Source organism: Grus americana, chromosome 1 (genome assembly GCF_028858705.1).
Source record: "Grus americana isolate bGruAme1 chromosome 1, bGruAme1.mat, whole genome shotgun sequence".
Classification (NCBI taxonomy): Eukaryota; Metazoa; Chordata; class Aves; order Gruiformes; family Gruidae; genus Grus; species Grus americana.
Genome location: NC_072852.1, coordinates 2,243,238 through 2,263,770, shown reverse-complemented (window position 1 = coordinate 2,263,770; position 20,533 = coordinate 2,243,238). Strand labels below are relative to the sequence as shown.

Sequence of the window (20,533 nt, the reverse complement as noted above, 5' to 3'; positions counted from 1 at the left end):
TCTATTCAGCCTGATAACGAGGCATTCAGGGATTTAGGAGTTTTGGATGGTTCAATTAAATTCAATTGTTAAGCCTGAGCCTTATGGAGTGCTCCTCTGAAATCTGCGATCTGCAGGCAATCCTACTGCATAAAACTGCGGCGTAATCCTGGAGAGTTTTGGGTGATGTCTTCAGGCAGGAATGGTCTGAGTGTGTGTGGCGGGGGGGGGGGAAATTGTAAGTATATGTGGACACGAAGGGGTTAATTCCTGGGATGTTTTTCTGGAGTGGAGAAACGTCAGCCTAAGTGTTTTCCCTGCGGGCTCAAGGTGGTGCGAAGCAATGGGAAGAGCTGCACTGCACCTATCCTTACTTTTAAACCTGCGCCCAAACACCTGGAAGCAGGGGCTGATTAATAATTTGATTGTCTCTTAGTAGCTGTTTGAGAATACTCTTATTTATTAATGGGACTGTGATGATCCCATAAGCAGTAATGAAATGTGGAGCCCTGAGAACACTTTGTAGGTCCTGTTCCCCCTCCACATCCCCTTTGGCTTCTCCTGGACCTCCAGGGTCGGGATGGGGCTGGGATTCCCTCCCACTTTGTATCTCAAGCCATTGTGTTCCTGTCTTTGACTCTTCCTTTCTGTCTTTGACCTTTTTGGCCTGTTTATCTCTTGGCCAGAGGATCGCTAGCTGCAGGGATGGATAGGACCTACCACAGTGAGACCTGCTCTTCATCCAGTCTAGAGTTCCCAGGACCCCAGGCACCGCAATATAACAGGAGGTGTGGGGAGGAGACACAGGTGAACCCCTACTTTGAGCAGCAAAACTCCATGTTGTTTGGGATGTGGGGTCCCTGGTTCTTCCTCTGAGTTTTCTCTGAGCTGAAATGTCCTCTATTTGTGTGGTGTAAGCTGTAGGAGTGGCTGGAGGAGGGTTTCACCCTGCTGCTGGGCTGCCGTGGGGTGTAGCTCCTCTGGCTTTGACGGGTGCAGGAGGTGGTTGGAGCGGGGTGGGTCCGTGTGCTCCTGTGAGGATGAGATGTCAGATGTGCTCCTGCGACCCTGTTTGGGGCTGATCTCCCCCCCAGTAGCAGGGGGGCTCATCCTCCAGTGTCTCACCCATTCCCAACTCTGCAAAAAGAGTCTGCCCATCTCACCCAGACCTTTGTGGTCACCCCACCGTCCCCGTGCCAAGGAGGCAGGTGGGGCACTTGTGTCCTTTTTGGGGTCATTTCCCAGATGTTTGAACCTGGGGACTGGACACTGAAGATACTTGCATTCCCTTCACCGCCCTGTGCCTCAGTTTCTTGCTGCCTCTTGATATCAACGCTAACATCCTCCATCTAAGAGACCATCTCTTAGAAAGCTCTCTGCTATTGTGAGATGAGACAAATAAAGTGCAATCACAGTTTTGTTTGAGATGTCTTGACTCACGCCCCTCCACAGCCTTCCAGCACCCACGCAGCAATATCAGACCCCTGTATTTGAACCATAAATTAGTTTTGCACCCCACTTCTGGTGTTTCCCAGCCTCTCCAGATGCTGATAACCAACCTGGACTCTTTGGCCCCCTGGAAACAGAAACTTTCTTTCCCCCTCCCAACCCTTTCCCCAAGCCAGCCCCTTCCTTTGCAAACATCCCAGTTATTTCACTATTTTGTGCCCACGAGGTAAAGATTTTTTTTTTTTTCTCCCCTCCCTTTCTCCCCCCCCCCCACCTTTGCTCCCACATTCCTGCCAAAAGCATGCGGGGTGGCATCCCCTGTCCCAGCCTCCTCTCCACCGCCTCGGTCCCAGCTGCCGGCCCGTGGAGAAGGAGTTGGAGGGGGGGGGGGGATGCCCAGAGCGGCCCCTCCTCCTGCCTCATAACTTCTTCCAAGCGTGCAGGGAGTTTCACTGCAGCCTGGCCGACACAGACACCCGTTTCTGAGGCCATCGGACCCCTCTCGCCCGTGGGGAGAAGCCAACATGTGGCAGCTTTGCCCAGGTAAGCAGCACGACCGCTTGTAGCTAGCTGTCCGTCTGTCCGTCTGCTCAGGTATCGGATTATGTACGCTCCGTTGTGTTTTTTCCACTCTCCCCATTCCCGGGTTGCAGTGCAATGAACCACAGCGTGAAAAGCGTGAGAGCGGGCCGGGGGCGATGGGGAGGATGAGGAGGCAGCAGCCCCCCGGGGCTGCAAATCACCTCCCAGCTTCTCGGTGTGTTGCACAAACGAACCCCTTGCTGCTGTCTCAGGAATGCCTGAGATGCCCAAAGCATGCCTGAAATCTGAATTTTGGGGTGAGTTTGCACTTCCCGTGATGGGAGGTGGCTCAGGGGCATCAGCTGGCTCAGAGGCAGGGAGAGGTTGTGAAGAAGTGCAGGCGCGTGCAGCACATGGTGGGTTGTTTTGGGGTGGGATTTTTGAGGCTTTCTGGGTGGAAGTAGGGTCCTGTCTCATCCTTTGATGCACCTGGGAGGTCCGAGTGTTGCAATGGGCAGAGTCCGGCCCCAGTAAACTTCACACTGGTGGAATAAGGAGCTATATATTCCTTCTAATCTTGTTCAGTTGGATTGTGCAAGGTGGATGCTGGTAAAATATCAAGTGCTGAAAGCAAGTCCTGGATCAAAGCTATAACAACATTGGAGCAGACCCCTCTGGGACTGGTTATAACTCCAGACAAAATGAATATTTCAGTAGGTTGTGGGAGAAGCAGGATAAAGGCTTGGTCTGGGGCCATTCCTGGTGGGGGAAGTCGGATGATTTCGAGGGGAGAAGTTACATCTTCAGGATGGGATTCTGCTTTCCTACAGCTGGGCCAGACTGAGTCTGCAAAGGTTGTAGCGTTGCGATGAACGCAGTGACCGCTTGGGTGCAAACCACGTGCATGCAGCTCTGAGTTGTGGGTCTGCTCCTTTCCTGACACAGCAACAAGTCACGCTGCCCAGGTTTTCCTGCCTCAGTAGCACCAGCAGTTACGGCGACTGAGAACCTTCAGCGTCAGTCCACCCGTTCCCACTTCCCCGCTGTAGATGCTGAAATGATGTCTCACAGGGAACAGCGGTGATTAACAATTTCATTTGGCTGCTATCCATCCTAGGCCCAAAATAATGTAATTTCTGCTTGCAATCAAGAATTACAAGAAAATTCCTTTCTTCCGGGGAGAGAAGAAAATTAGCCACCAGGCAGATGATTCATGTGATGTCTGAAAAGTCTTTGTGGCTCTAACAAGGAGGTTGGTTTGTAGGATGGAGTCTGCAGAAATTGCTCTGTGCATCACATTATTGCATGTGTCAGGAGGAACAGAAAGGGGAGAGATGATGCTGGGGTTTGGCTCCCCGATGCTTCTGCAAAATATCCCCTTCTGCAGACCTCTTGCTCCATCTCTTCTCCAATACCTCAGGTCAGGTTGTGCATGGGGAGATGTGTTGGGCCAAGAGGTGCTTGGGGTTGTGTTTGAAGGGATGGCATATACATACGGGGACATGTCCTCATGTCCTGCAGGTCCTGGCACTGTCCTCAGCCTGGCTGAGAGTGTGATGTTTATACAGTGCAGGACTGGGAACGGTTGGGGTGATATTTCCTCTCCGGAGACTGTTTGAATGGCAGCTGCTCGGGGGTTTCTCACTGGAGCAGCTCTGTCAGCTCTCCCTGGTATTAAATATTGGTGCACTGGAGCTCACAACTGAAAGAGGGGTATGTGCATGAAAGCCTGTCTGCTTTTTCTACCTGGCTTTCCCAAGCACGTCTTGTCTCGCGTGTCAGCTGTTCTCAGATTGTCCTGTCCCAAATACAGCCTCCCCACCGGATTTGTTCCTCTGACCCTGCTCATTCCAGATAGTGGACCAGGGAAAGAGGAGAAATGCAGCAGGACATCTCCAACTCCCTTGTCTGGCCACGTGGACCCCTGCCCCAGGCAATGATGCACCATGATGTCCCCTTGTCTCTAGGAAAGGTCACTCTGTCACCACTCAAGGCTTTGCAGCCATGGTGGGGGGAGCAGACCTGCAACCACTGCCGGAGGGAGCCAGAGCAAAGTCGTAATTTGGGGACCTTTCAGGTTTGTGCTTGGGAAAAGGACATCCCTGGGGAGACCATTTCGTAGCTGGCAGGGACCAGGGCTGCTCAAACAGGCAGTGCAGGTCTGCGTAAATGGGAAAGCCCGTCAGGCGAGCAGGGGAAGGATGGATGAGTGTAGCTGCAGATTCTGACTGTTTGCTGGGATGACTGATGTTTCGAGCTTGCTGCAGCACCCGGGAGGTGGTGCAGATGGTGGTGAAAGGTGGGTGATGTGTTCATCTCAGGCCTCACCACTGAGTGGAAGGAAGGCAGTAAAGAAATTAATGTAAACAGTGAGAGGTTTGGGTTCAAATCCTGTCACACACCCCATCGGATGGCTGCTGAGAGCTCTGGCTCCGGGACTGGGTGCTCTTGCCCTGCCTGGAGGAAGATGCTCTTGCCCTGGCTGGGGAGTGGGTGCCTCTGGCTCAGCCTCTCCAATTCACTGTCCGTAATCCTCCTTCCGCTGCGTCGTGAGGGAACGCAGACCCAGCAGCGACTTCTGGGAGAGCAGGAACACAGAGAAACATCCAAAATGGGTTTAGCTGCATCCACAGGAGCTTTGGTGGGAGCATGCTGTGGTGGCCCAGAAGAGTGAGTGGTGCAAGCAGGCCAGAGTCACCAAGACAGCCCGATGGCAGGGGCCAAGTCGTGACCTTGTGCCATGGATAAGTGCTTTTTGGGAAGGTTTTGCTGCTGCTGTGGTTTGATCCCTCCTGTTTGTACAAGGGATGCAGGACCTCAGGCTGGGATCTTTGTTTTCTTTGTCCGGGCTCCCAGTCCCTTCAGTCATGCTAAGGAGCACTTTGCACCGTGAATAACCTCCTGGAAAAGATCCAGCCTGAGTGCGAGTAACCTGAGAAATGCAGACCTGGCTGCCAGCCGAGCAGTCAATCCGTTGATCAATTGACTTCCTAACCTTTTTTTTTTTTTTTTCCCACTCCCCGCACCTCCCTCCCCCCCATCTATTGATCTCCTTGTCTGTAACATCCACCTGCCCACCTGGAAATATTGCCTTTGACTCCGCCAATACATAACCCTGCGGGGTAGACCTTTCGCCTTCATTATGGGAAGACAGATTAACGAGCATCGTCTCGTGAATGCCCCAGACGGCAGTAGGGTGAAGAAACTGCAAACATCCCTAAAACTGTGATACCTGTTCGGTGGGCAGCTCGTGTCTCCGTGCCACACGTGGTGAGGGATCCCCACTCGCCTTGCAGCCAGAAGCAGGGCGGCTCATTTCAAAGCTGAGCATGAAACTGGACAGAGGTGGCAGAAGGAAGTTGAAGTTGTTTTCAAGGTGTTCCCTGTTTCTGGGAATTTACCCAATGACTGTTTGACCATTATTACTTGCCTCTCTTTTCGCTTTTTCACTTTCAAGTGTATTATTCATTTTTTAAGTAGGATTCACACTGTGATGCTTCTCAGCTGGTGCGTGCCCAGGTGATGCTATCAAAGGCTGTATTAGGATCAGAAGCCCAGTGGGGAGGCCGCTGGGGTTGAAGCAGAGCCATTTGTTTCATGTAGACCTCCGATAAGCAGTGATCTCCAGCAAAACTCTCCTTCAGAGTTATCCACCCCAAACCTTCACCCTGCTCTTGGCATTTCTTGCAAGAAGGAGAGATTAGGGGTGGGTAGCAAACCCTCTGCTGTTTGCAACAGCTGTGCAAGCAAAAACATCAGTCCCCCCACCAAACTGGATCTCTTGGAGAGGAAGAAAGAGACTGGCTGGAGACGATCTTCACAACCACCATCTGACTGTAACTTTCTGCTTGGAGAGGCTTCTAAGTTTAGCTAAGAAGGTATTTTTACTACTGTTAATGTGAAAACCTGATGTGTGGGGAGTCACCATGGTGTGGAGGAAAGGAAAGGAGGGTCTAGCTTTCATTTCCAGCACTCATAAGGTATTTTTCCGCTTTTCTCCTTGGTGCTTCTAAGCTGAAATACTCCATCCAATGCTCCCGGACGCTGCTTGGATAGTTTCTGCAGGAGGCGGAAGTTGCTAAAACCAGTCCCAATTGGACATGACTCTGCAAGTTGTCCCATGTCAGGGGAAGAGCTGGCACCTGCCAGTTATGTCCTTTTCCCCAGCCTTGCTGCCCTCTCCCCAGTGAGGAATGGCCAAAAACCCAAGGAGGTCTCTCCTCCATGAATTTTTGCCCTTAACTGGCTGTTTTCATCAGATTTGAGAAAAATCCTAACCTGTGCTTTGCTCCATTGTGTGACCCCAATGCGAACAACTGCAGGAGTTGCGGAGAAGGATATTGGAGCTGTCCTGGAGCCTGATGGATGGGGAGGGGATGGGGCAGAAACGTCCCCGTACCACATCTCCCACCCAGGAGGAGAGTTGGAGCCAACCCTTGCCATGCTCTCTGGAGACCTATTGAGATGTTAATCCAGCTGCTTTTATACCTGGCCCCCGTCTCCCCACCACGTTTCCTGGGTAAACAACAGCTCTGGGGTCTAAACCTTGAGTTGGTGGGACCGAGAAGTCAGCAGCCCTTGTGGGTCACTGCCTTTGAACAAACCAGGCACGTTCAGCTGGGTGCCGAAGCAGAAAATAGGCTTCCTCCAGCTCTCACTTCATCTTCTTTTATTGAGCAGCCTCACAAGATTTACCCCCCTTCTCTCCCTATCATCTCTGTTAAACATTACTATGCAGCGCAACCCCTTTAAATCAGGAAATCAATGGTATTTATTAGAAAGAAAAAAAAAAAAAACCCAACAAAACACTTTCTCAAAGCTCTTGCTCTGAGAGAGGGAGGGGAGCCATTTACCCGTTCTGCAAGGAGCAGCAGTTTCTCATGATTGCTGACGCTGCTGTTTAAACAGGCTCCACGCTGCAGCGTGTGGTTAAAAATGCTCCTTGGAAAAGGTTTCCTTGCTTTAAAAATCCTCCTGTTTCATTGCCTGGAGCTGAGAGGGAGGTCCTCCAGGAGAACAAGGTGAATCGATGCATCTTCAGAAGTGGAGGGGAGTTACAGCTCCCAAGGACGTGGTGTTTGCTGGGCCTCCAAGGAGGTGTCACCCCTTGCCTCCAACATCGTCACCGCACCTCCACCAACAGCTCCTGCCATGCGGGCGCCCACATGAGGGACACCCTAATCCATGCTCCTCTAGCTTCCTTCTGGCTCTTCTGGCTTCCTTCTGGGATGTTCATTTTGGGCACCATCCAGGATGGTGCTGGATCATAATTCGAGCTTTGGTCTGAAAAGCACATGCGGCCAAATGCAGCCACCTGGAGCATCAAGGGGATGGTTGTCATGTGGGCAAGACCTCATTTAGCCCCTCATGGAGAGAACTGCAACCAGAAGCCTAGGAGGGGTTTGTGGTCATCTTTGCCGTGCAGGGACCATCACACCTTTTCCTCCAAATCTGCACGATGGCTGAATGCCAGGGACTCTGGCTGGCTCTTTGGGGAGCTCAGCTTCCTTCCCACCTTCTATGTGACCTACCAGCCCTGGGCAAGGTGGTGTCTTTTTCCAGGGCATTGCCCAGATGTTACAGCAATAGGGGACACGGGGAGGGAAACCACAGGAGCTATGCAAAATGCTCTCCTTAGTGCAACAAGGATGCCTGTGTCCCTCTCAACTGAAATGAGGTAGGTCCTTGGATCCAACCTGCATCACTGCATCATTCCAGGAGGGCTGGTGAAGGTGTAGATACAAATATGTCCTAGAGATGGAGCTTAAATCACTTAGTGTCTGTAGGGTTTGGAAAGCTGTGTGGCAGCTCTGAGCCTGGAGGAGGGTTTCTGGAGGACCAGTCTGCCCCGGTCCCTCCTCTTGGCAACTACAGTGAGACCCAGCTGAAATACTGTGCTCCATGATGCTATCACCATCATGTGCCAGCAAGGGACCTCCTGGCTCTGAGCCCAAGCTTGCTGCTGTCCTGAGAGGTCCATGCCCATGCAGAATGTCCTGGGTAGAGATGTGAAGAGTTCCAGGGGACAGAGGTTCCTTGGGTGGGAAAACCCAATTGCTGCAGGGCTTGCAGGTCGCTTTTGGGGGCAAACAAAAATCAGATCATTTCTTGGCAGCTCCTTCTACTAGATGGTCTGATGTTAGGGATCTCAGAAACCAGAGCCACCAAGAAACGGCAGGGTTTATGCACCCTGCCCTGACTGCTTGCAGAGCCCAGTGTTGGGGTCAAGGCACATGTGGCATATGGCACCCAAGGTCTTGGAGCAGGAGAGTTGCATGCTATGGAGGGGAAACTTGAGATGAGAATCAGCTGGGTAAGTCTCACGTTGAGACAGATGAGCAAAAGGCCCACTGATTTTTCAGCTATCTGTTCATATAAGAGTTGCATGAGATGGTAGCTTGCTTTCATGGTGTTGTAAAGTTGCTTATGAGTGCTGGGCTGAGTCAGTTGACTCCATCATGGGGATTTAGACCTGAAAGCATCAGTGGGCAAGCGGGAAGGGCAAAACACATTCATGAAGCACCTAAGAGCTACCAAAATCTCTGCCAACCACAGGACTGCTGGTTGGAGCCTTGTTTGGATGCACTGTTGATGGCCCAGTTGGGATGCACTGTCTTGTTTTGATATCAGTTATCGGTATTTTTAAGAATTTAGGAAATCCCATTTTTCCTTTCCTAGTCATGTGGCCAAAACTTCACTGTCACTGTAGTGAAAGGGATCTTCCAGAAACTGGAAAATCCTGTATGAAAATGGCCCCAAAGGTGTGTGAATACCCACATGAGGGGAACGGCATGAAATGGGTGGACATGGCCATTCCCAGCTCACACCAGCTGAAGGACCTGAGTATGTTCAGCTGGAGTTAATGTTCCTGATCAATGTAATTAATTTCAAATACTTTGGACTGTGTTAGTAGAAGTTAATATGGTTTAGCCTGAGAGGTGTCCAAGGAGCTTTCAGAAAGACCAAGAACAATCCCAGCCCCTTTGGACTTGCTTTGAGCTCTGGTTTTGGGTACTTTTTTTTCATCTCTGCTTTGGAAAGGGAGCACCCTCTCCCTGCAGATCGGCCCCTCCAGCTGCTCCTGGAGAGTCCCATGTGTCTCAGGAGTGTGCTTCCAGCTACCAACAACTCAACAAATACTTCTTTATGAAAACAGCTTAAATTATTTATTCAAGGGATTTAGAGAGAAATCAATTACCATAAAAATCTATTAACTCCATTAAAAAAGAGACTGTAAACTTTTGACCCCCTGAGGCTTATTTCTGTCAAGTGGGGAACAACCTATGTATAACCAGATTTTACCTCCCATTCAAATCTACCATTTTCCTTGAGGTTTGAAAATATCTTTAACTCCCCCGCAGAAAATGGTGCCTAATCAACGGGAGAGGGGCTGCAGAAATGCCCCAACCAGGCTTTTCCACGTGAACATTTCAAAGTCAAAGGAGAGAATCGGGAATTCCCCAGCAGCAAACTGTGTACGCATTTGCTTGTAAAACGGACAGACCCAGCTCTTGCATCTTCATCCTCTCTCCTGAGTTTTTCTTACGTTGGTTACAACATGCTGCTTTTGGATGAGCTGTAGGTACATTTTTGGAGCTGACAGTGGTTGTAACCTTTGTTCTCCACCTCCGTGAGCTGTTAGGATTTACTCCATCCTTTGCCTCCTTGCTGGTTTCTTAAGCCTCAAGCCCTTGTTTTTATTTTCCATCTTGCCACCAAAATTCAGTGGTTTGAATCTGTCCTTTGCTTTAGTCTGGGTTCAGTCTGTGCCTTGTTTTTCCAAATCTCCTGCAAAATTACATGTAGATGTACTGGGATCTCAGTGACTTGTTAATGCTGGTGCCATCAATACCTGAGCCATCTCCATACCCTTCTCCTGCCAGTCTCTCTGGTGCTTTCACATCCTGAAGTTCCCATTAATTCTCCATTCAGGCCAATCTCTGTATTTCAATGACACACCTCAGTGTGATCTCTTTGCAGGGTGCTGGGATCTCTCTCCATAGGATTTATCACAGAATCCCAGACTGGTTTGGGTTGGAAGGGACCTCAAAGCCCATCTAGTCCCAATCCCCTGCCATGGGCAGGGACACCCTCCACTAGCCCAGGTTGCCCAAAGCCCCATCCAACCTGGCCTTGAACACTGCCAGGGAGCCAGGGGCAGCCACAGCTTCTCTGGGCAACCTGTGCCAGGGCCTCAGCACCCTCACAGGGAAGAAGTTCTTGCTCAGATCTAGTCTGATTTCATAATGTGCCTGGCAGTGCTCCATGAACAGGAGCCTGGGGTGTTGGACTGTGTACAGTGACATGTAGTAAGGTGAGATGTAGCCGAAGCCTTGGCTTCAGCTGGAGCCTTCATCAGGAGATGCCTTTGTGGATTCTCTGCTGGCTAATATAAGGTTGTGCTCAGCCTGCAGTCTTTCAGAGGGAGCTGCAAATAGGATATCCTTCCTCTGGCCAGCTGGCTGTTTTCAGGAAACTTATATGAAAACATTTGTGATCTGCTTCCCTCTGTCAGATTTGGCTGAAATTGTCAAGATTTTGCTAGGTTGTGAGGCAGAGGGTCTGTCTGCTTGTGCGATACGTGCTATGGCACAGTGGTGGGTGGCACGGATCCCCTGGGCAGGCTATGCATGCCCAGACACAGCTCTGTAATGTATTTTTTCTGCCTGTATGCAACAGGGATAGTTATTTGTTGGATGGAGTTAGCAGCATCTGGCATGGGTGATCCTGGGACAGGAGATGTGTGAGATCCAGCTGGAGCCACAGGCAAATGGGAGGCAGGCACCAGCCCTGCAAATCCACTGAGTCTCACCCCTTTTAGATAGACCTTGTTGACAGGGCTTATTTATTTATTCCAAAATTTGTTGGGGGAAAAAAAAAAGGGGGGGGGGGGGGAAGAAGAATTTATTGCAAACATATACACAAGAAAAATAAATGGAGGGGAACAGCCCAGCCCCTGGCACTACTGCAAGTGTGTAAGACTTGGGTTTTTTTCCTCTCTTACCCTCTTGCATCTTGCCAGGCTTCCCACAGCTCTGTTGTCTGATCCAGGTGAGGGAAAGGAAGAACCTGGTCCATCAATTTTATGGGGTTTGGAGGTAATTTGTTCAAGGAACTGTAAAACCCAGAGAAGTTGCCCCTATAAATTATTTACGGGGGTACAGTAAAAGATCAAGGAAATTGCTGGGATTCCTTGCAAAACCCTGAAGTTTATGGGGTTGTTTTCCCTGCCCCTACCAGGTTTCTCTAAAGTTCTCTGTAGCAGTTTAGGAGGTCTTTGACAGCCAGTGCCTGCAAAGATCAGCTAAGACTTGCTGGATTTAAGTTTTCTAATATGTAATGTATATGATGAGCATCGTGGTGGCACCTAAAGTGGGCTGGTGGCTCTGGGTGAACTGAGCTGCCCTGAGCTGGACAACGATGGTAGAGCAAATGGCTGTCCTCCACCAGCCTTGCTACCCAAAATATCATATCCTAAAAGATGGAACACATGGAAGGAGCAAGCCCAGGTGTGATTTTGGCCTGCTGGTGGTCTGTGGATGGGGGGAGGTGTTGGAGCGAGTGTCTAGAAGTTGCAGAACAGCTCTTTGTCCTGACATAAATGGCCCACACTGCCTTTTCTCACCTAGGGCTGGTATTTCATACCCAGGTGAACTCTTAAATCCAGTGCAATTTTGGAAGGAATCAAGAAGGGGAGAAACAAGAGGGAAGAACGACTCGTTTTCCTTTCAAAATCAGATAATAACACGCTTGAATTGGAGACCATCTGTAATGTGATGTGCTGCAGTCATCCATCAAGGACCCACACTGGCAACGCAGCAGTAGGAGTTGGGTGGGTTTTCAACCCAGCGAGCATCTGCAGCTCACTGCTAGAAGGCAGAGCATGGCTTTAAGTACAATTTTAAAAATACGTGTAATGAAAATCAGAAATATTCAACATGTTCAAAAACTGAACATGTGAATGTTCAACATGTATGCATACGTGCATATATATGAATTAATATCTGGTAGGAAATGTCTTTAGTTTGTGGCACACGGATTACAAAACCCTTTTGCATCCTTTTCCTCACCTTTGCAATGTGAATTCGAGGCGTGACTCTTCTGAGCTCGAGCCTTTCTACAGCCACAGGGTCTTTGCGTTTGTGGATCTTAACATTTACTCACTGGAGGCCCGGGGCTCACTGTGCTTTTTCTTTGCCTCTGCAGAGTCTTCTAGGATTTACTCCTTATATGACTATTTTTCTATTGCTATGTTAATGTCCATATTTTCTGTATTTGTTCCGTGCTGAAGCATTAAACAATATCAGAGCTGGAAAAAAAAAAAAAAAGAATCACATGTCAAATATTTATCTGAAAAAAAAAAAGTGACTGCAGAAACTTAGACTTAACTTTTTGTTGCTTAGGCTTTTTTATATTTCCTGCATATGTGTGAACTTGGGCAATAACTGCTGAAGATTCAGAGGCACTTTTTTTTTTTTTGCTGTCCTTTGTGCCTTGCTGGCTCCGTATCACTCTCAAAGCATCACCAGGGCAGTACGTACCCCTGCCCTTGGATCAGCACTCTGCCCGGTGGTGCAAGGAAGCCGATGCTCTGGAGCAGACCTGCTGTAGGATGACGTTGGTACATGCCTTGTCAGAGAGGGACTTTCTTATTCTCCTTTTAGAATAAACCAGTATTTCCTTGGAATTACAAAGAGGAGTGGAGATTTCTGTTAGCGTTTAAGCTTTTTCTGAATGATTTTTTTCCACGCATTTTGGGCTCAGTCTATCCCAAGGGTTCAAGCAGCAAGGAAATTTCATCCTTGATTCAGGGAAGGAATGGAGAGGATGAGATGGGAGAGGAGAAAATGTCCCATTTGGAAGGACAGGAGATATGATTTCTCTTGAGTCCAACATCAAGCCTCATGTCTGAAGGTAGAAGGTGCTTACAAACCTACTCTGAAGGCAAGGAGTTCGGAGCGTGTTAATTTACCGTCTATCTTTTCTTAATTAGATGGGATGGATTGGTGACAGTGCTAAAGGCAATGAGGGCCATGAGCACTGTTGGCCTCCAGGGATGGTCTGTGTGCTCGAGGACCTTGACGCTGGGCAGGACCCCATGGGGTGACCCGGGGCAGTGGATGTGCTAACACATGCAGGTTCCTCTGCCCCAGCTACAGCACCAGGGATCCATGAGGCATTTATGAAAATCAGAATTCTGGAGGGTGTTCTTCTGTCTCAATGTGACAGCTGGTATTTTTGGGGCAGGATTGGGTGAGCTGGTCACAGTGCTGTTTGAAGGAACTGGGGAGCCTTCCCTGTACAAACCAGTAAGACCATTAGAGCAGGCTTCAGTGCCAGCTGTTGTGATGGACATGTGCTCTCAAAAGATCTACAATAGCTATCTCAGTACATATTATATTGTATTTCTGGTGTTATTTTAAATATGGAAGTTCTCAGAACAGTGCATTGTGTTGACAAGCTAAATTATTCTTCACTTGGATTGTATTTTGGGCAGGAGGAAGCGTAGAGGTGTGAATGATGGAAGGAGAAGAGGAGAAGAGAGGGTGGAAGGAGGCACTTTTTGAAAAACATTGAAATAAGGGTCTCCACAGGAACATTTCTGGAGGTGCATATGTTTTAAATATTATTAACACAAACCTCAGAAACCCAGTCAAAGGTTTTGCTGCCTTCCTGCTCTATGAAGGGTTTGTTATAGTCCAGGACAGACCCCGCCCTACAGAGCTGAGGATTAAATGGGAAGGGAAAAGGAGATGCTCCCAGGTTGGCATTGCAAGAAGGGTGCTGGGATCTCAGGGGCGATGGGGTGATCTTGCAAGAGCTCATAACACAATTCTTGCAAAAGAGGTGGAGGTAAAACTAGTTTTCTTGGGTCTCAGCTCTGCACTTCTCGTCCATTACTTAATTTTCCAGAAGTTTGTTTGCTCCTGTTGTTAAAAAGCCAGCACTTGCTTGTTTAGCATTTTGGTTTGGGGTTGTTTGTGTGTGTTTTTGCTTTGAAACCATCTCCACAGCAACTAATGGCAGCACTGCACAGAGGTTTTGACAGGACTTAGGAAGGAAGGACACAGCACAAGTTAAAACGCATTAGGGGAACTTAAGTCCTGAGGGTCTCAGAGAAGGATGTAGCTATGTGATGGGCGAGGTGACCACAGCCCTGGTGCCCCTGCAGTCTAGATGCACACCAGGCTGCTCCAGGCACTTGCCCTTCATCTTGCTTGTTTGGGGATTCATTTAGGTGGGGTTATCCCAGGCTGTGCACGGGAACTCAGCCTTGTTTTCCAAAAGAGACCCGATCTATAATGCAATGTGATTTTGAGGTTGCGTGTTGTTAACTGAAAGGAACAATCCAGCCTTGGCAAAGAGCTAGGCTGGATGAAGTCATGGAGCTCGTCTTTTCCCCACATCTGTGATTTCCACCCTGGAAGTAGTCCATGTCTCCCTGTGAAATCTGCTCAGCCCGAGACTAGCAGGTGAGGCTCAGAACAGGAAAAAAACTTTTTATTGCCCATTAAAAAAGAATAAACCCCCTTCTGGTAATGCCACTTCTGCTGCAGCTGTTGCTTCGTAGAGAGAAGTCCCTGCTTCACAGAGGGAGACTTCTGTAGCCCTAATGAGCTGTCAGCACTTCTAGAGGGAGTCCCTAAACTGTCCATAGGCAGTAACCAGAGCTTTCAGCCCCCTTCAGCTGCTCTGTGATGGTGGGCTGGATCTCCAAGGGCAGCAAGTGCAAGACAGTTAATCCTGGATTTAGGAACCTGAAGGGTAGTCCCAAAACGGGGTGATAAAAACTTGAGTGCAGGTGATTGCTGTCTGCAGTGATCTCCTAGTGATCTTTCCTCCCTGCGTAATTGAGGCAGCAGATGTTTCCCTCTTTCATCACACCACTATTATTCACATTTAGGCTCAATTGCCTAAGGTTGTTGTTGCCTGAAAGGGTGCTGTCAGCAAAAGGTGCTGGGGGAGCAAAGCTGAGCTCTCCCCTGTAGCCAGCATCAGCAAAGAGTTACAGGAATTAGTGGATTTCTGGACTTTAACGCCAATTGCCTAAGCCAAGATGAGCCTTTGTAGCTGGAGAAAAGCTTCCCTTGCCACTGAAGGCAGTTGGGAGCATCGTACTCAGATGGCATGCGTTAAAGCCTCTTTTCTCCTGCAGATGAATGACTTTCCAGGCTGTATGCTGACTCCAGGAACCGAGAAGGAACTTCTTCCCAAGGAAAAGGAAAATGTCGTATGCCCAGGTCCTTGCCCTGGCAGTGGCTGTGGTGCAGTACAGAGCCATGGCCGTTCATGAAGGTATGTGACAAGCAGGCTACCATGAATGCAGCAGCTGGGGGTGATGCTGAGACACAGCAGGGAGAAAAAGACCTTTTCCAAGCAGCTGTTTCTGCTAATGTCATGGATACACACACAGAAGCTGTCAGGGTGGAGCTGTAGTGCTGTTGCCTTTGACTTTTGCATTAGAGTCCTTTTAGGTTGGGATCATCTGTCTAACAGAGCAGCTCAGCTGGCCCCAAAAGGCAGGCAGGACCTGACTTGCTGTATGGGAATTTATGGGGAAATCAGGGCTCTGCTCGGTGTCCTGCCTCTGATGCTGTCCCACCTCAGCTGCTCCAGAGGAGGGTGGGGAGAAAGAGAAAACCTGTCCCATCCTGATTCCTCTTCAGATCTCCAAGAACTGGGAGAAGCCACCACACAGGGGATATGAGAGAGTAGATCTCAAGGCAGCCTTGAAGCCTCCTGCTGCTATTTAGAGAGTCGAGATGGCACAAGGGCTCACCTCCTCCCTGGCTTCCCATTGCCTGTGCAAGCCCACAAAGAACTTTTGGGGAGGAGGGGCTTGGCCCAAAAGGAAGGACACAAAAGGACCCCAGAGAAGGACCCTCTCATGGAATTACAGCACGATCCATGGCATGTCTCTGTAGCCTTGGGGTCCTACAGAAAGGGAAGGCTCCTTGTGAGCATCCTACGAAGCGAATCCAGAGCTCCCAGGACTGTCATGGGGCTGGGTATGAGGCAGTGCGTCCTCCCTCTTCAAATTGTTCTGCAGCAACAAGCCCCCAGGCTTTGAAGGTGCAAATTCACCTGGACTAAATCCAGTACATTCAACAAGGAGTTAATGGAAGCTTTGGCATCAGCTACAAAATTAACTTGATTAAGTTCCTGTCTGTCAATTAAGCCAATATACTTGACTATAATGCTATTTAATTCAAAGCTGGGAACAGTGCAATAAATCAACGTTTACAGATGTCTCTGGCAAACCTGTGATTGATGAAACGTGGTAATTTTGGAGGTGCATGGAAAATTTCAAATAAAATCATATCCCCCTGTGATTAATATAGCTGTCTGCGTTGGTATTTTCTCCAGAAGGTACCAATCCAAATGTGCTTAACATCACATGTTTCCAATGACAGCTTCACGTACCTGATCCAAGCAGCACAAATGCGCTCGGGTTTTCTTGCCAAGCTGAGCCCCTTCAGAAAGGTGCTGAGCTCTTAGCTCAGCATCTCACAGCATTGGTTCTGGTTTCCCCTTTATAAAGAAAGGGGCACCATCCTGCCCTTTTTAATCACTTGGAGCTCTTGCTTGTCTTTGTCATCGTTATCCCTGGATGCAAACAAGGGCAGGAGCATCGTGCAGGGAGAGCAAGACTCTGGAGGAGGCTTTCTGGGGATTTGGGATGTGGAGAGGTAGGTGGCAAAGGTCCCTCTGATACCAATGGCATTTTGAGTATGTTTTCCAGATCAGGGCCAAAAATGCAGGTCTCCCAGGAAAAGCTGTCTGCACTGCCTTGAGTAGCTCCAAGAGGTGGGTGATTTTGTAAGGGCTGGTGGAAGGTCTTCTCCATCTTCTTGAACCTTCGTTGGGATTTTCTTGTGGCAATCCAGATTGTGGTTACCCTGGGAAGCTGTTGAACAATTTTCATCTGTTCTGAGGTCAGAGCCAAGGAGGACTCGCATTGCCTTCCCTCCAAGTCCTTCTGGGAGAACAGGGGCATCAAGGTCCAAGCTAGGTAAAAGAGGTAGATCCAAAATAGAAGCAGCAGCTTGGAAAAGAGCTTATGGTGATCTGCTATTAGCAGCTGAGCTGCCTCCAAGACACCCCTGACATCTCAGCTGAAAAGCACTTATGGAGGATTGAGAAGGGAAGGGACATCTCAACAGCTCTAGGAAGAAAAATTGAAATAATTGTCTCCCATTTTTCTCAAGGGCAAGTGCTTTATATTCCCAGCTGGGTACAAGTTAAACCAAAACCAGCCAGTCATTATTTTTCTGCAGTAAACAGAAGTGTTAAGTCATGACGAGCTCAGTGTCAGGAGGCATAAAGAAAGATGGAGAAACCAAAAACTCCCGAAACAAAGACCCTTGGACTGCCATCCATCTGCAGCTGGCAAATGATCCTCTGTATGGCCAAAGGGGACTGATCAGGGACACAGCAATGAATGAGAGCACAAAACCTGCATCTTTCCAAGGGTTTTTGGGAGTCTGCTTATAGAAATGGGATAAAAGTCAGGTAAATTGGAGAGGCCGAGCTAAAACAGAGTTTCCATTGCAGCAGAAGCATGAGAACCCTGCCTACCACATCTCCCCAGCAAACTGGAACAATTGATGCAGCCTGGTTGGGTGTGAGTTGATTTCCAGACCTGCAGCTGAAAGTCAAGGCAGTGGCTAGGTGAAGTCCAAAGCAGCACAAAATGGAGAAAAAAAAAAAAAAAAAAAACCAACAACAAAACATGAAGAGGTTGAGCCCAGTCCTGGTGAACAAGTCTGCAATACAGAAAGCCCTCCTCCAGTAGTCAGCGCGGTTTACTTTTTAGCAGCCCTACAGTAATAACTCAGCATCTATCTGCAAGGGAGAGAAACACCAAATAAAATATAAATTTTGAACTTCCCTTGTAGAGCCTTCATTAATTTAAGCATCCCTAAAAGTCATCAGATTTCTGTCCATGAAATGTACTTACTGGATGCCTAAAGAAAATTAAATTCGATTGAGACTGAACACTGTAAAAGGAAATGTGCCTTGATGTTTGTCAAACAAATTTCGCTGTACACCTGTCCCTTCCCTGCCAGCTGTCATCAGATAGCTCTGGCTTGGGTGGAAAATGCTCAAATTATTCATTCTTTGCACGAGATACTTTTCACGCTTGGGGCCGCTGGCAGCTTGGCAAGAGGGGAGTGTTGCAGAACTGAATGTGTGGAGCGTCCTGAGCTCTCTCCGTGCAAGACTGGAAGACTTGGTTGTTTTAGGGCTGGCAAAGCATGGGTTGCCAGGTGGCCCCATGTCTGTATGGGTGTCTCCCATTGGCTCTGGAGACTCTGATGTAAGAAGCTCAGGATGGTTGGCGGGGTGGCAGAGCTGCCACGTTCCCAAAATTCAGTTGTGCGTGGCTCAGGTGTCGATGTCTGCCTCTGGGCATATGAAACCCCCAGGCACTCCAGTTCTACAGACCTGCATGCCTTGATAGGTCTGGGTCTCGGTGTTTGTGCTTCAAATGAGAAATTTCCCCTAAGAACAGACAAACAGGGAATTAGGAGGAAATAAAAGTGAACGAAGCAGCCTGTTGCCCTGGGAAGCCCATGATTACCCACTGCAGTAGGACTAAAGCATGGTCTTTCTTCCTTAGCTGCAATATCTCAGGGGTTCACATGACTCAGAGGGGTTTATCTCCTGGCTGGCTCATTGCATGGTGTGAGATAAGCCTTCCTGCCCCTCTTCTCCCTCAGCATGCAGGACGGCGGAGGTGGCCGACATTTTGTTCCTCGTGGGGCAGTCACAGGGCGCAGGGAGGGAGAGCTCCAAGCTGGTCAAGGACTTCATCAGCAGCATGGCTCGTTCCTTTGAGAACGTGGTGATGGGCAAAGGAGGCATCCGGCTGGCGGTGGCACTCTACGGGGAGAAACCAAGGTGGGTCAGTCCATCCTCTACCGCCAGCACCCGGGTTTCTATAGCCCTTTAGCTCTAGATGGGCAACCATGTCCCCATGGTTAGAGAACTCTTGCTGCTCTGCTGAACCATTGCAAGAGCAGAGCAAGAGTTCAACCCCCAGCAGTGTCACCAGAGTCTAGATGTGCTTGGCCATGGGGAGCTCTTTCACGGCAGGGAGGCTGGCATTTAGTGCAGCCACAAGAAATTCACTGCCATCCAATTTTAATAGCATTTTGTGGTTACATGGCTCTGGGGCTCATACCCTGGACTCCCTTGACCACTGTGAAGAGGTCTCCTTACCTACATAGGAGCCAGTGTGACCAGTTAAACGTCAAAATTATTGCCGGTCATTACTATTAGCACTGCATCCTTGCTGTAACAACAGTGTTTTCTTGCTTCTTATTCACCCATATTCCCCCATTTCTCATTCCCAGGATGAGTATTGAGCTCACGGATTATGTGAACATCGAAGAAATGCTGGTGGCAATTCAGGATCTCTCCCTCAAAGGCAGCAGCTTAAAAACAAGGTCAGCTCTGGCATTTGCAGCTCATGCCATGTCTCGCCTGGACACGCTGCGAGAGGATGCAGCAAAGGTCAGCAACCTTCTGTGATTACTTCCATGGTGTCATCCTTGGTAGGGATCAGACCTCTAACTTCTTTGCCTGAAGGCATGAATGAGCCGGTTGGTTTTTATTTATTCCATCTGACTTTTGGCTTGCAGTTGAGGTACCTCATTTAGGAGCTCATCCAGTTTCAGGTCACTTTATTGGTGATAGAAGGAGACAGGCACCTCCAGATTTTCAAAGGACTAACTTTTTAAAAATGCTCATATTTCCCCACGGGTTGCAGAGGGACCCAGTGCTCCAGTCTTAAATGCTTCCAGATGAGTACCCAAATTCAGAGCACTTACGGCATAAGCTAATAGAGCAGGCTCAAGGCATGATTAAGACAAGGAGACAAGTTGTGATGTTGGTGCAAGTAGCTGTTGCTAATAGTCTGCACACATCCACTCTGGTTACAGAGTGGCAATACAGTTAGCATCTGACCCGAAAAGCAGACACGTTGCAGTGTCTTTACCTTTCAGATATCAGCTCTGGGTCATTGGTTTCTTCAGATCATTTTTTAAAAAAATATTTTATTCATAATTTCTAAGGGGTGCTGAGGATGCTAAAGAGAAGGTGCTGCATTCTGGTTTGGTCTGTAGGCTGCATGAAACAGTTCGCTCTGCTCTGCTCCGATGGTAGATGGTCTTGAAATCAAGAAGGGGGCAGCTGCATGGGGAGTGGCTACAGCCCACGAATCGAGTCTGAAACTATCACAGCCAGCTTTTGCCTCCCATGGACCTCCCACATTTGCAGCTTGGTGCTGCACCTTCTCCTTTGTTCTGAGATCCTGCGTGCCAAATGTGGTCTGTGTGATCCATGAGATCAGTGTGGTGTGATCGCTGTGGTCAGTGAGATGTGCTTTGAGTCACAGAGCAGGAGAGAAACGTGATGCTACAGGTGGGATGTGCTACCCACCTCGACCATCTGCTTAAAGGTGTTGCAGCAGGGTATGTCTTCATTATAGCATCCCATGTGCTGGCCATATCTCCTGCTACGTGATCTGACATGGGACTGTCCAAAAAGCTTGAAAGATCTGGGGTTGCTAAGTCGG

The 20,533-nt window shown here is 49.0% G+C and overlaps 1 protein-coding gene across 1 annotated transcript in view; it reads left to right on the top strand.

Annotated features, from left to right (window-relative positions):
• Positions 1–1,870: 1,870 nt before the first annotated feature.
• Positions 1,871–20,533, top strand: part of LOC129211670 (collagen alpha-1(VII) chain-like) — a 117,236-nt gene continuing 98,573 nt past the window's right edge. The window contains exons 1-4 of the mRNA XM_054839122.1: positions 1,871–1,971; positions 15,107–15,246; positions 18,675–18,855; positions 19,311–19,470. Coding sequence (XP_054695097.1) covers positions 15,177–15,246; positions 18,675–18,855; positions 19,311–19,470 — 411 coding nt within the window. The 5' untranslated portion in view covers positions 1,871–1,971; positions 15,107–15,176. The remainder of the gene's footprint in view (positions 1,972–15,106; positions 15,247–18,674; positions 18,856–19,310; positions 19,471–20,533) is intronic.